The 14,851-nt window shown below is 40.4% G+C and overlaps 1 protein-coding gene across 2 annotated transcripts in view; it reads left to right on the top strand.

Moving 5' to 3' along the window:
• The window catches only part of rnf123 (ring finger protein 123), a 484,329-nt gene that overhangs the window by 48,827 nt on the left and 420,651 nt on the right, over positions 1 to 14,851 (top strand). For both annotated transcript variants that reach the window (XM_084325137.1, XM_084325136.1), the window contains exons 7-10: positions 2,156 to 2,241; positions 3,538 to 3,624; positions 6,277 to 6,344; positions 13,891 to 14,016. In XM_084325137.1, coding sequence (XP_084181263.1) covers positions 2,156 to 2,241; positions 3,538 to 3,624; positions 6,277 to 6,344; positions 13,891 to 14,016 — 367 coding nt within the window. The remainder of the gene's footprint in view (positions 1 to 2,155; positions 2,242 to 3,537; positions 3,625 to 6,276; positions 6,345 to 13,890; positions 14,017 to 14,851) is intronic.

Raw genomic sequence — 14,851 nt, 5'->3', positions numbered from 1 at the left:
ACGTCCTTTGTGTTACATTACATTACGTCCTCTGCGTGTTACATTACATTACCTCCTCTGCGTGTTACATTACATTACGTCCTCTGCGTGTTACATTACATTACGTCCTCTGCGTGTTACATTACATTACCTCCTCTGTGTGTTACATTACATTACGTCCTCTGTGTGTTACATTACATTACCTCCTCTGTGTGTTACATTACATTACCTCCTCTGTGTGTTACATTACATTACCTCCTCTGTGTGTTACATTACATTACCTCCTCTGTGTGTTACATTACATTACGTCCTCTGCGTGTTACATTACATTACGTCCTCTGTGTGTTACATTACATTACCTCCTCTGTGTGTTACATTACATTACGTCCTCTGTGTGTTACATTACATTACGTCCTCTGTGTGTTACATTACATTACCTCCTCTGCGTGTTACATTACATTACGTCCTCTGTGTGTTACATTACATTACCTCCTCTGCGTGTTACATTACATTACCTCCTCTGTGTGTTACATTACATTACCTCCTCTGTGTGTTACATTACATTACGTCCTCTGTGTGTTACATTACATTACCTCCTCTGTGTGTTACATTACATTACCTCCTCTGCGTGTTACATTACATTACGTCCTCTGTGTGTTACATTACATTACCTCCTCTGCGTGTTACATTACATTACCTCCTCTGTGTGTTACATTACATTACCTCCTCTGCGTGTTACATTACATTACGTCCTCTGTGTGTTACATTACATTACGTCCTCTGTGTGTTACATTACATTACCTCCTCTGTGTGTTACATTACATTACCTCCTCTGTGTGTTACATTACATTACCTCCTCTGTGTGTTACATTACATTACCTCCTCTGTGTGTTACATTACATTACCTGCTCTGTGTGTTACATTACATTACGTCCTCTGTGTGTTACATTACATTACGTCCTCTGTGTGTTACATTACATTACGTCCTCTGCGTGTTACATTACATTACGTCCTCTGCGTGTTACATTACATTACGTCCTCTGCGTGTTACATTACATTACGTCCTCTGCGTGTTACATTACATTACGTCCTCTGTGTGTTACATTACATTACGTCCTCTGTGTGTTACATTACATTACGTCCTCTGTGTGTTACATTACATTACGTCCTCTGTGTGTTACATTACATTACCTCCTCTGTGTGTTACATTACGTCCTCTGTGTGTTACATTACATTACGTCCTCTGTGTGTTACATTACATTACGTCCTCTGTGTGTTACATTACATTACCTCCTCTGTGTGTTACATTACATTACGTCCTCTGCGTGTTACATTACATTACGTCCTCTGCGTGTTACATTACATTACGTCCTCTGTGTTACATTACGTCCTCTGTGTGTTACATTACATTACCTCCTCTGTGTGTTACATTACATTACATCATCTGTGTGTTACATTACATTACGTCCTCTGTGTGTTACATTACATTACGTCCTCTGCGTGTTACATTACATTACGTCCTCTGCGTGTTACATTACATTACGTCCTCTGCGTGTTACATTACATTACCTCCTCTGTGTGTTACATTACATTACCTCCTCTGTGTGTTACATTACATTACCTCCTCTGTGTGTTACATTACATTACCTCCTCTGTGTGTTACATTACATTACCTCCTCTGTGTGTTACATTACATTACGTCCTCTGTGTGTTACATTACATTACGTCCTCTGCGTGTTACATTACATTACCTCCTCTGCGTGTTACATTACATTACCTCCTCTGTGTGTTACATTACATTACATCCTCTGTGTGTTACATTACATTACGTCCTCTGTGTGTTACATTACATTACCTCCTCTGTGTGTTACATTACATTACGTCCTCTGTGTGTTACATTACATTACCTCCTCTGTGTGTTACATTACATTACGTCCTTTGTGTGTTACATTACATTACCTCCTCTGTGTGTTACATTACATTACATCCTCTGTGTGTTACATTACATTACCTCCTCTGCGTGTTACATTACATCCTCTGTGTGTTACATTACATTACCTCCTCTGTGTGTTACATTACATTACGTCCTCTGTGTGTTACATTACATTACGTCCTCTGTGTGTTACATTACATTACGTCCTCTGCGTATTACATTACCTCCTCTGCGTGTTTCCAGGGAAATGGTCCTACGAGGTTCTGATTTCATCTCAGGGACTGATGCAGATAGGATGGTGTACCCTCAACTGCCGCTTCAACCAGGAGGTACACACACACACACACACACGCACACACACACGCACACACACACGCACACACACACACACCAGCGTTTCCGTTAGCCGGTAATTACCGGTATTTGACCGGCAAAATCTGTTGAAGTCCGACATATTTACTCTCTCCGGTCTTAATGTCCGGTGAAAATAATTCCCTGAGTCTAAGCACAATTTGATTATTTGAATTGTATTAAAATAGGCTAAAATTAAATAGCCTATGCGATGAACGAAACGATCATTACATTTGTTTCCTCGTTGCTTCTAATAATGACAACGACGTCGTCAGCGAGAGCTTAGTGCTGGGTGTGCGAACTTTTGTGAAGCTGCAGAGCCAGAGCACTATCAGCACAATGCAGTATTCCAGCAGTACTCCAATTCAGCCATTTTCAGCCAATGTTGGGTGGGGGGCGCTGCTGTGCGGTCCCCAGAAAAGAGCCAATAACACTGAATCAGCTTCTCTGCAGCGCCATACTCTTTGCAAATAAGTCGTTGCGAGGTGGAGAGAGTCGTCACGCAAACCACGATAATGTTGCCGTCTCTCTGCTTTCTCAGTTCTTCGCTTGATATAATTAATACAAATGTCCAATATAACGGAATTCGTTAGCTCATAAAAATGTGATTATAACAGACTGCTGTTTAGTGTCGGACCGACTGCCCACATACGCGGTCTATTTTATTTCAAGTCAGCAGCAGCACGGAGTATCGAGGGACTTATTTTATTTGGAATATATTAATGACTGTATACGTGAAGTTGAACATTATGATATGTGTGACGTGTCTGATACAACGAGGTGAAGCGATGTCGACTCGAGATTCATTTGGGGGTGCGTGTGACAGAGCTGCTGCAGCGGGAGCCTGCGGGGCGGGAGCTTGATGCTGGTAGCGTATCGCACTAACTTGAGAGGCGAGAGATAGTAATTTGATTCTGCAAATCAATTTCTCATTCTTCGCTTGATGTAATTAATACACATGTCCAATTATAACGGAATTCGTTAGCTCATAAAAATGTGATTATAATAGACTGCTGTTTAAAACTCTGACCGGAATATCTCGAATATGTCCGGTGATAGAAATCTTGCAGGACACTCAGACCGGCACGAATATGTTCTAACGGAAACGCTGACACACACACACACACACACACACACACACACACACACACACACACACACACACACACACACACACACACACACACACACACACACACACACACACACACACACACACACAGGAAGTGTGATGTAAGGAGGATGAATTGCTGTATTCTCTTGTCTGTCCACAGGAGGGCGTTGGAGACACCCCAGACTCGTATGCCTATGACGGCAACAGAGTTCGCAAGTGGAACGTGACGACCACCAACTATGGCAAGGTTAGATAGATGAACCATAACCATGAACACTCTCTCTCTCCTGTATCACTGGACATAATAATACTGTACATACATTACATTTGATATTCCATATAATCACTTGTCACATTGTATATTGTCATGCACTTCAAAGTCAAAGTCATGTTTATTGTAATTTTTCCATGTGACCTGGGAGCAGGAGACACAGTACTCCGGTCTCGGCCATTCAATACTAAATAACTAGAATAAATACTCAAAGAAATACTGGTCCTCATGACAGACATGCAAACTGATTCAATAAAAATCCAATAAAAAACGAATTAATTCAATAGAAAACGAATCCATTCAATAAAAACCTAGTCTAATTCAATAAAACTGATTTAGTTCAATAAAACTAATTTGATTCACTGATTAAAAGAGAGTGTAGGTGCCATAAGGTGCTACAGCAGTGCAGTGTGCAGAGGCCTGGCAGTGATGATGAGCTGCGATGAACTGTTCAGTCGTCTCACAGCATCCGGGGAGAAGCTCTTCTTCAGCCTCCTGGTGGTTCTTGAAGAAGCTCTTCTTCAGCCTGGTGGTGGTTCTTGAAGAAGCTCTTCTTCAGCCTGGTGGTGGTTCTTGAAGAAGCTCTTCTTCAGCCTCCTGGTGGTGGTTCTTGAAGAAGCTCTTCTTCAGCCTCCTGGTGGTTCTTGAAGAAGCTTTTCTTCAGCCTCCTGGTGGTTCTTGAAGAAGCTCTTCTTCAGCCTCCTGGTGGTTCTTGAAGAAGCTCTTCTTCAGCCTCCTGGTGGTTCTTGAAGAAGCTCTTCTTCAGCCTCCTGGTGGTTCTTGAAGAAGCTCTTCTTCAGCCTCCTGGTGGTTCTTGAAGAAGCTCTTCTTCAGCCTCCTGGTGGTTCTTGAAGAAGCTCTTCTTCAGCCTGGTGGTGGTTCTTGAAGAAGCTCTTCTTCAGCCTCCTGGTGGTTCTTGAAGAAGCTCTTCTTCAGCCTGGTGGTTCTTGAAGAAGCTCTTCTTCAGCCTCCTGGTGGTTCTTGAAGAAGCTCTTCTTCAGCCTCCTGGTGGTTCTTGAAGAAGCTCTTCTTCAGCCTCCTGGTGGTTCTTGAAGAAGCTCTTCTTCAGCCTCCTGGTGGTTCTTGAAGAAGCTCTTCTTCAGCCTCCTGGTGGTTCTTGAAGAAGCTCTTCTTCAGCCTCCTGGTGGTTCTTGAAGAAGCTCTTCTTCAGCCTCCTGGTGGTTCTTGAAGAAGCTCTTCTTCAGCCTCCTGGTGGTTCTTGAAGAAGCTCTTCTTCAGCCTCCTGGTGGTTCTTGAAGAAGCTCTTCTTCAGCCTGGTGGTGGTTCTTGAAGAAGCTCTTCTTCAGCCTCCTGGTGGTTCTTGCCCGGATGCTGCGCAGCCTCCTGCCTGAAGGGGGGGGGGTAAACAGTCCGTGGGCAGGAGGGGTGGGGTCACGCATGATGCGGATTGCTCGGTCCGTGCAGCGGTTGTTGTAGGTATCAGAGATGTCTGGTGAGCTGCATCCGATGGCCCTCTGTGCAGACCTCACCACCCTCTGTGCAGACCTCACCACCCTCTGTGCAGACCTCACCACCCTCTGTGCAGACCTCACCACCCTCTGTGCAGACCTCACCACCCTCTGTGCAGACCTCACCACCCTCTGTGCAGACCTCACCACCCTCTGTGCAGACCTCACCACCCTCTGTGCAGACCTCACCACCCTCTGTGCAGACCTCACCACCCTCTGTGCAGACCTCACCACCCTCTGTGCAGACCTCACCACCCTCTGTGCAGACCTCACCACCCTCTGTGCAGACCTCACCACCCTCTGTGCAGACCTCACCACCCTCTGTGCAGACCTTGTATTATTGTACACCCTTCTCTTTCAAGGGTCTAAGCTATTTCAGATAAATATACCAAAATGGAAATTTAAGTGATTGGGCCTCATTCACCAATACTCTCTTTAGTGCAGGACAGTCCTACTCCAGTCCTGTATTTACTGTTTCTTTAGTGCAGGACAGTCCTACTCCAGTCCAGTATTTACTGTTTCTTTAGTGCAGGACAGTCCTACTCCAGTCCTGTATTTACTGTTTCTTTACTGCAGGACAGTCCTACTCCAGTCCTGTATTTACTGTTTCTTTAGTGCAGGACAGTCCTACTCCAGTCCTGTATTTACTGTTTCTTTAGTGCAGGACAGTCCTACTCCAGTCCTGTATTTACTGTTTCTTTAGTGCAGGACAGTCCTACTCCAGTCCTGTATTTACTGTTTCTTTACTGCAGGACAGTCCTACTCCAGTCCTGTATTTACTGTTTCTTTAGTGCAGGACAGTCCTACTCCAGTCCTGTATTTACTGTTTCTTTAGTGCAGGACAGTCCTACTCCAGTCCTGTATTTACTGTTTCTTTAGTGCAGGACAGTCCTACTCCAGTCCTGTATTTACTGTTTCTTTAGTGCAGGACAGTCCTACTCCAGTCCTGTATTTACTGTTTCTTTAGTGCAGGACAGTCCTACTCCAGTCCTGTATTTACTGTTTCTTTACTGCAGGACAGTCCTACTCCAGTCCTGTATTTACTGTTTCTTTAGTGCAGGACAGTCCTACTCCAGTCCTGTATTTACTGTTTCTTTACTGCAGGACAGTCCTACTCCAGTCCTGTATTTACCGTGTACTGTGCTGTTTGTCTCTCCAGTCCTGGGCTGCTGGAGACATCGTCAGCTGTTTGATTGACCTGGATGATGGAACCATTACATTCTGCCTGTGAGTCAAAACAGACTTTGTCTGTCTAAGTCATTCTTATAACACTAAGTCAGTCTTATCAGTCTTATAACACTAAGTCAGTTTTATCACACTAAGTCAGTCTTATCACACTAAGTCAGTCTTATCACACTAAGTCAGTCTTATCAGTCTTATAACACTAAGTCAGTCTTATAACACTAAGTCAGTTTTATCACACTAAGTCAGTCTTATCACACTAAGTCAGTCTTATCACACTAAGTCAGTCTTATCACACTAAGTCAGTCTTATCAGTCTTATAACACTAAGTCAGTCTTATAACACCAAGTCAGTCTTATCACACTAAGTCAGTTTTATGTCTTATAACACTAAGTCAGTCTTATCACACTAAGTCAGTCTTATCACACTAAGTCAGTCTTATCACACTAAGTCAGTCTTATAACACTAAGTCAGTCTTATCACACTAAGTCAGTCTTTTAACACTAAGTCAGTCTTATCACACTAAGTCAGTTTTATCACACTAAGTCAGTTTTATCACACTAAGTCAGTTTTATCACACTAAGACTAAGTCAGTTTTATCACACTAAGTCAGTTTTATCACACTAAGTCAGTTTTATCACACTAAGACTAAGTCAGTTTTATCACACTAAGTCAGTCTTATCAGTCTTATAACACTAAGTCAGTCTTATCACACTAAGTCAGTTTTATCACACTAAGTCAGTTTTATCACACTAAGTCAGTTTTATCACACTAAGTCAGTTTTATCACACTAAGTCAGTCTTATCACACTAAGTCAGTTTTATCACACTAAGACTAAGTCAGTTTTATCACACTAAGTCAGTCTTATCAGTCTTATAACACTAAGTCAGTCTTATCACACTAAGTCAGTTTTATCACACTAAGTCAGTTTTATCACACTAAGTCAGTCTTATCACACTAAGTCAGTTTTATCACACTAAGTCAGTCTTATCACACTAAGTCAGTCTTATCACACTAAGTCAGTCTTATCACACTAAGTCAGTCTTATCAGTCTTATAACACTAAGTCAGTCTTATAACACTAAGTCAGTCTTATCACACTAAGTCAGTTTTATGTCTTATAACACTAAGTCAGTCTTATCACACTAAGTCAGTCTTATAACACTAAGTCAGTCTTATCACACTAAGTCAGTCTTTTAACACTAAGTCAGTCTTATCACACTAAGTCAGTTTTATCACACTAAGTCAGTTTTATCACACTAAGTCAGTCTTATCAGTCTTATAACACTAAGTCAGTCTTATCACACTAAGTCAGTTTTATCACACTAAGTCAGTTTTATCACACTAAGTCAGTCTTATCACACTAAGTCAGTTTTATCACACTAAGTCAGTTTTATCACACTAAGTCAGTTTTATCACACTAAGTCAGTCTTATCAGTCTTATAACACTAAGTCAGTCTTATCACACTAAGTCAGTTTTATCACACTAAGTCAGTTTTATCACACTAAGTCAGTTTTATCACACTAAGTCAGTCTTATCACACTAAGTCAGTTTTATCACACTAAGTCAGTTTTATCACACTAAGTCAGTTTTATCACACTAAGTCAGTCTTATCACACTAAGTCAGTTTTATCACACTAAGTCAGTTTTATCACACTAAGTCAGTCTTATAACACTAAGTCAGTCTTATCACACTAAGTCAGTTTTATCACACTAAGTCAGTTTTATCACACTAAGTCAGTCTTATCACACTAAGTCAGTTTTATCACACTAAGTCAGTCTTATAACACTAAGTCAGTCTTATCACACTAAGTCAGTTTTATCACACTAAGTCAGTTTTATCACACTAAGTCAGTCTTATCACACTAAGTCAGTTTTATCACACTAAGTCAGTCTTATCACACTAAGTCAGTCTTATAACTAGGGATGGCCGATCACGTGATTTTCCGAAGATCGGGATCGGCAAAAAAAATTATATAAAAATCGTCAATTTTTTTTCCTTTTTTTTATTCAACAAACATGACCATGTTCACGTCTTAAACTCATACTGAGGCCTTAGTTTTGGTTTTAAATTGCATATCATCATTCATTTATTTATTGTCACACAGAGCAGAAGAATTTTGCCAAAACAAACCAATAGTAACCAGCTGCAGAACGGCAGACCAGCCACACCCAAATTAAAAATGTTTTTTTTTTAATCCCAATTTCTCACATTACATTCACCCTGAATGTTGACGTTATCCAGGTGAAAAGTTAACTTCATAAATCATTTGATGTATAATTAAATCAAAGGAAATGCGTTTGTGTCTGAGAGTGTGGCCGGTCTGCCGTTCTGCAGTTGGATACTATTGGTTTGTTTTGGCAAAAATTTTCTGCTCTGTGTGACAATAAATAAATGAATGATGATATGCAATTTAAAACCAAAACTAAGGCCTCAGTATGAGTTTAAGACGTGAACATGGTCATGTTTGTTGAATAAAAAAAAAAGTTAAATTTTTTTTTGATCGGATCGGGAAATATCGGTATCGGTAGATACTCAAAATCACATGATCGGGATCGGATCGGGAGCAAAAAAACGTGATCGGGACATCCCTACTTATAGTCATTCTTATAACACTAAGTCTGTCTTATAACCAGTGTTGTGCTAGTTACTGAAAAATAGTAACTCAGTTACTTTACTAGTTACTTCATTTCAAAGTAACTTCGTTACTGTACTAGTTACTTACACCCAAAAGTAATGAGTTACTGTGAAAAGTAACTATTTAGTTATTTAAAAAAAAATAAAAAAAATAAATTGCTCAAGTCCCATGCCCCATATACTCAAAATCGGTTGATCAACTTGACAGTTTCCATTCACATCACCGAACTCTGCTAAGCAATGTGGTCTAGAGCGTTTCATTATATATTCCCTCCCCGCTGTATGTATATTTCTCTCCCACCCACCCACCCCCTCCTAATGTACAGTCCCCTCCCCATCATATGTATATACTCTGTCAGGATCTAGGGGTAACAGTACTGTATATTTGAATACCGCTTATGTCACAAATGTATCAGTACTAAATACCTATATGTCCCTATGCCATAAATGTCATGTATGTTGTGTATGTCATAAATGTCTATATGAATTGAAAATGGGGGACCCTGATGGAAACAAGACAAACGTCTTTCTCAGGTCTGCATCCCCTTAACAATTGTATGTATTGAGCCGTACTGTATTGTACCCATTCTGCAATCTGTTAAATAAAGTTTTCATTCATTCATTCATTCATCCATTCATTAATTCATTCATAACCATCTTGCAGCGTTGTTATCAAAGCATTGCAACGTTAGAATAGTTAGGATATCAATTGTGCATGAAAGGACTATATTTATATTGTTTGATTAGTATTATGAGATTCCCTGGCAGATTAAGTACAGTCAAAATCCGTTGATCTTGAGTTTCAGTGAACACATTGCACTCACCGTCACCAGTCTGCGGTGGTCGAGATGTAACGTTAGTCCAGTTGACTCCAGCAGCCCTTCAAACATGTTCTTTATCTCGTTTCCATGTTGTATATTAATTATCTCTCCAAGTAGTTGCTAAATGGTTTGTTAGTTCGTTATTATTACTGCGTTCTTATTATGTAGATTCATAGCGAGCGTCCTCTTGTTGTTTACTGTAGAGAGCGCCTATTTCTTTCAGAACGTCAGTGGCCAATCAGAAGTGCGAAACCAGAATGAGGCTACGGAAAGAAATAATAATAATAATAATACTTCGTTTTATATAGCGCCTTTCAGTCTACAGTAAACAAAACAAACGCAGGCGAAATAAGGACGCTCGCTATGAATCTACATAAAAAGAACGCAGTAACGAACTAACAAACCATTCAGTAACGTAAGTAGCGTTACTGAATTTCAAAAGTAATGCGTTAGAGTACTAGTTGCGGCAAAAAGTAACTTCGTTTCTGTAACGCGTTACTTTGTAACGCGTTAGTCCCAACACTGCTTATAACACTAAGTCAGTCTTGTCACACTAAGTCAGTCTTATAACACTAAGTCAGTCTTGTCACACTAAGTCAGTCTTATATACTAGTATATAGTCTACTAAGTCAATTTTTTTTAATTACCTTTTAATTGATTTTCACCATGGTCCATACAAACAATATCTTGACTTCGCCTTCATTTATCTCAGCCTTCTGCAGTACAAATTGCATCAATTGTTAATAATTCTTACTTAACTTAAAAGTTGCGGTGCAGAAGTACCAGTACATACATGAGGACCCATACAGTCAATAACATCCTATACTTCTTTTTTTCTAGACAAACAAAAACAATAACCAAAAATAACAGATAACAAAATAATATGTTAGGGTACATCTCCAATACATCTGCATCTACCATAAAGCAAACCAATAACAAAATAATATGTTGGGGTGCATCTTCCTGACACTCAACTCCCTTTACACAAGGTTCAGTTAACAATTATCCCGAATGGTCATTTCTGTATACCTTAAACAAATGAAGATCGTAACGGTGTAATGTACATTATCCATCTTTCCCATTTCTTCCGAAACGTATCCTGTTGCAACCTAAAAGAAAAAGTAATTCTTTCCATCTTAAAAATATCATAAATAATATCAATCCAATCATCCACTGTAGGAATTTCTGTTCTTAACCACTTTCTAGTAATAGCTTTCCTGCTAGCCGCGCTTAGTGTCTGAAATATATATCTATCCCCATTTTCTGATGGCCTGGCGCCCAAATATAGACTCTCCAACTTAAATGGGATGTCGTCCTGGAATACTTTTTAAAAAATTGTATGGACCTCCCTCCAGAAAGGCATCAGCGAGGGACAAGACCAGAACATGTGGTAATGATTTGCCTCTGAAAGGCCACACTGTCTCCAGCAGTTGGAAGATTTGGTATGGTGACTCCCTTGAGCTGGAGTACTGAAGAACCTAATCAGGGATTTACAACTAAATTCTCTCCATACTGGTGAACTTGATGTTTTCCGTTGTATTTCACATAAATCCTCCCATTCCTCTTCCGTTATATTTAGGTTTCCCTTCATTTCCCATTTCTGTTTTACATACAATGAATGACCTTTCGTCTGTTGTAATCCCATATAGAGTCTTGAGATGTTTTTTTGGTTTGAGTTCGAGACATAAGCCTCTCTGAAGATTTTTTATTTATTTTTTTTAAATTTTTCTTCCCCTCTTTTTCCCGATTTTCTCCCCTCCCACCCTTCCTGGTTGTTGCGTACTTTCCCCTACTGTTGGTCCGGGAGACCGGAGACTGTCACATGCTTTCCTCCGACGCATGTGCAGCCTACCGGCAGGCCAACCTGGCCGTGCAGATTCTCACCGGGGAGAGTGTAGCGTGTGGGAGGCCACACTATCTCTCCCTAGTTCCAACCCTTGCTGAGCAGGCGCCTCGACCGAACTGTAGGGGTCGCTGTCCACAACGCCCAGGACCCACCCTTCAGCTTTCCCACCCTCTGATACAGCCAATTGTATCAGTGTGAGAGGCCAGCCAAGCTGATAGCAACGCCGGGAGAATCCAGTGTCTCCCGGTGTTGGTGACGAACGTAATCTCCGCTACGCCACCTGCCCCCCCTCTCTGAAGACTTTTAATAAAATATTTTCAAAAAGTGTTTGTTTACTTTGCTTCAGTAGTTGCTCGATATAGTGCCGAACTTGAAGATATCTGTAAAAATCTTCATTTTTCAAACCATGCTGCAACTTCAGATCTTGAAAGCTCTTCATTGACCCCTGGTGTAAAATGGTACAATATGCTGTTAGGCCTAGAGTCTCCCACCCTTTAAACCTTACGTCCATTATTTTGGGTACAAAATCTGGGTCATACGCACACCATCCCAAAACTTTTATGGCTTCTTTTAAATTTCTTGGGGCTGTTACCTTACTCCACAACTTAAGTGGTAAACTAATCCATGGATTTCCCAACTCCCTTAAATCATTCAACAAAGCCTTATCCCCAATTGCAGCTTGAATTGGATACTCTGCTGTTACCGCCATCTCGATCTCCTTCCACCTGGCAAAATATTCTGGACTACACCAACACGTCATTGGTCTTAATTGAGCTGCAATATAATAGTCCTTCAAACATGGAAGTGCAACCCCTCCCCTGCTCTTTGCTAGTTGTAGACTCTTGTATCTAATTCTAGGTCTCCGCCCTTGCCAGATGTACCTTAATAAGTTTGTCCCATTCCTGACATTTTTGGTCAGGTAGGTCTAGAGGGAGGGCCTGGAAGAGATAGAGTAATCTCGGCAAAATATAAATTTTTACCGATTCAATTCGCGATCCAAAATTCAGAAGAGGTATCCTTTCCCTCTTTTGGAATCAGTGAGATTACCGCTTCCCTCCAGGAGGGGGTATCTTACTCTCCTTAAGGACCCAATTAAAAGTGGATTTCAGCACCTGAATCAACGAATCTTTCATTAATCTGTACCACTCTGAAGGAAATCCGTCAGGTCCCGGGGCCTTACTTGATTTGAGATTAGCTATGGCTGAACTAATTTCTTCCTCTGATATTTCAGTTGCGAGCTGATTACTCTGCTCACTGGTTATTTTAGGAAGATGAATTGTCTTAAAGAACTCCTCCATCTTTGCTTTGTCAAATTGGGGTTGGGAATATAAATTCTTATAAAATGTTTCGAAACAGTTTTGTATATCACTTAGTTTGTGTTGCATAAGGTTAGTCAGAGGGTCATTAATTTTATGAATTGAATTCTCCGCCTGTTTTCTCAATTTATACGCCAACAATTTACTATACTTCATAGTATTTCTGTTTTGTAAATATCAACTTTCTTTGAATATCTTCTGTATATATCTAATTTATTTCATAATTTTTCTTAATTATTTGTTCTCTAATTTTCCGGTCTACTGTGTCTTTATGGTTTCGTTCCAATTGTTTCAATTCTGATTGTAAATAGTAAAAAAAATTGCGCCGAGACCTCTTTAAGTGAGCACTGTATCCAATAATTTTACCCTGCAGAACTGCTTTACATAGAATAGAATAGAATAGAAATACTTTTATTATCCCGTGGGAAATTAGACACTGCAAATCGCTCAACATTTAAACATTTAGACAGGACAGGTCACAAATTAGAATAATAACACAAATCAAATAAAGTTGAAGGACTAGTGTCCAGGTAAAAAGAATATGTACAATAAAGACGTAGAACTTGACAAAACAGTACAAAACTGGTAGAGCGATCTGCAGCAGCGGCCGTCTCAGGCGACGCATGCGCACAAAGTATCGGAGGGGAAACCTCTCCATTGTCATTCTGTTCCAAGTACTCTCTAATATCCACCTCAATTTGATCCTTCATATGATTCAGGACGAGGATATTTAATCTCCACAGAGTATTTATCTGATCCTGTACTAGATTCATTTTTAAATAAACAGGGCTGTGATCCGAAAGGTCCATAGTGCCTATTTCACAGCCACCCACAACACTATTCAGATCACATTTGACTTTCATATTGACTATTTTTATTTTTTTTATAATTCTTTTTGAATTGACAAACACTTTCGAGTTTAAATAAAGGTTTGAAATGAAATTAAATGTCATTGTTTGTCTGTTTCCAGGAATGGCCAGTCCTTAGGAACAGCCTTCAGTAACATCAAGACGGGTCCCGGAGTGGCCTACTTCCCTGCCATCAGCCTGTCCTTTAAGGAGTCTGTGGCCTTTAACTTCGGCAGCAGGCCTCTCAGATATCCTTTATTTACCATTTCACTTTCTGCATGATTATGTTCTGTGGTACAAGGTGTGACGGATATGAATCAAGCCTACTGAGTCTAGGACAATATTTCCATTGATCTCCATTGTAAGGAGGTTTTTATTGCAGAACATGGCCCATTAAAATGTACCTTTTATCGCAGAACATGGCCCATTAAAAGGAACTTGTTATTCAAAACCTACTGTAATAATAACTGTAGTCATTTATCTTGTAGTAGTTTATTTAACTTAACTAGTAATTTATCTTGTAGTAGTTTATTTAACTTAACTAGTAATTCATCTTGTAGTAGTTTATTTAACTTAACTAGTAATTGATCTTGTAGTAGTTTAAACTACAGGTCGTTTTTGACGGCAGTCCTACAGGTAGTTTTTGACGACAGGTTTTTGATGACAGGTAATCTTTTATGGCAACCCTACAGTATCTGTCAGTCCCACTTTACATCCTTTTGAAAATCTGCCTGTAAGATCCCTTCACAGTTGATGGAGGATAGAGCTATAAAAAAATATATATCTGAATTCATAACCTTTAACTCATTCAGCGCCATCGCTTAATGAGCCAGGGGCCGCTAGAACGCCATCGCTTTAATCAATGGGGAGACTGCGTGATTTGCGAGTGCTTAAAATATATCTTATATTGTCGCGGCTACGTGGCGTAGTGGGCAAGGCGCTCGCCATGAATGACGGAGACGCTGGGCTTGCCTGTTCGAGCCCAGCGCTCCACATTGCTTTCAGTTTAGCTGGTCGTTCATACTAATACACATTGGCCGTATTAGGGGGTGGGAAACTGATGGGTGGGGATCGGGCGTTGTG

Source organism: Notolepis coatsorum (assembly GCF_963971535.1).
Source record: "Notolepis coatsorum genome assembly, chromosome: 11".
NCBI lineage: Eukaryota > Metazoa > Chordata > Actinopteri > Aulopiformes > Paralepididae > Notolepis > Notolepis coatsorum.
Note: the sequence above shows the minus strand (reverse complement) of the source record. Positions and strands in the feature narration are given on the sequence as shown.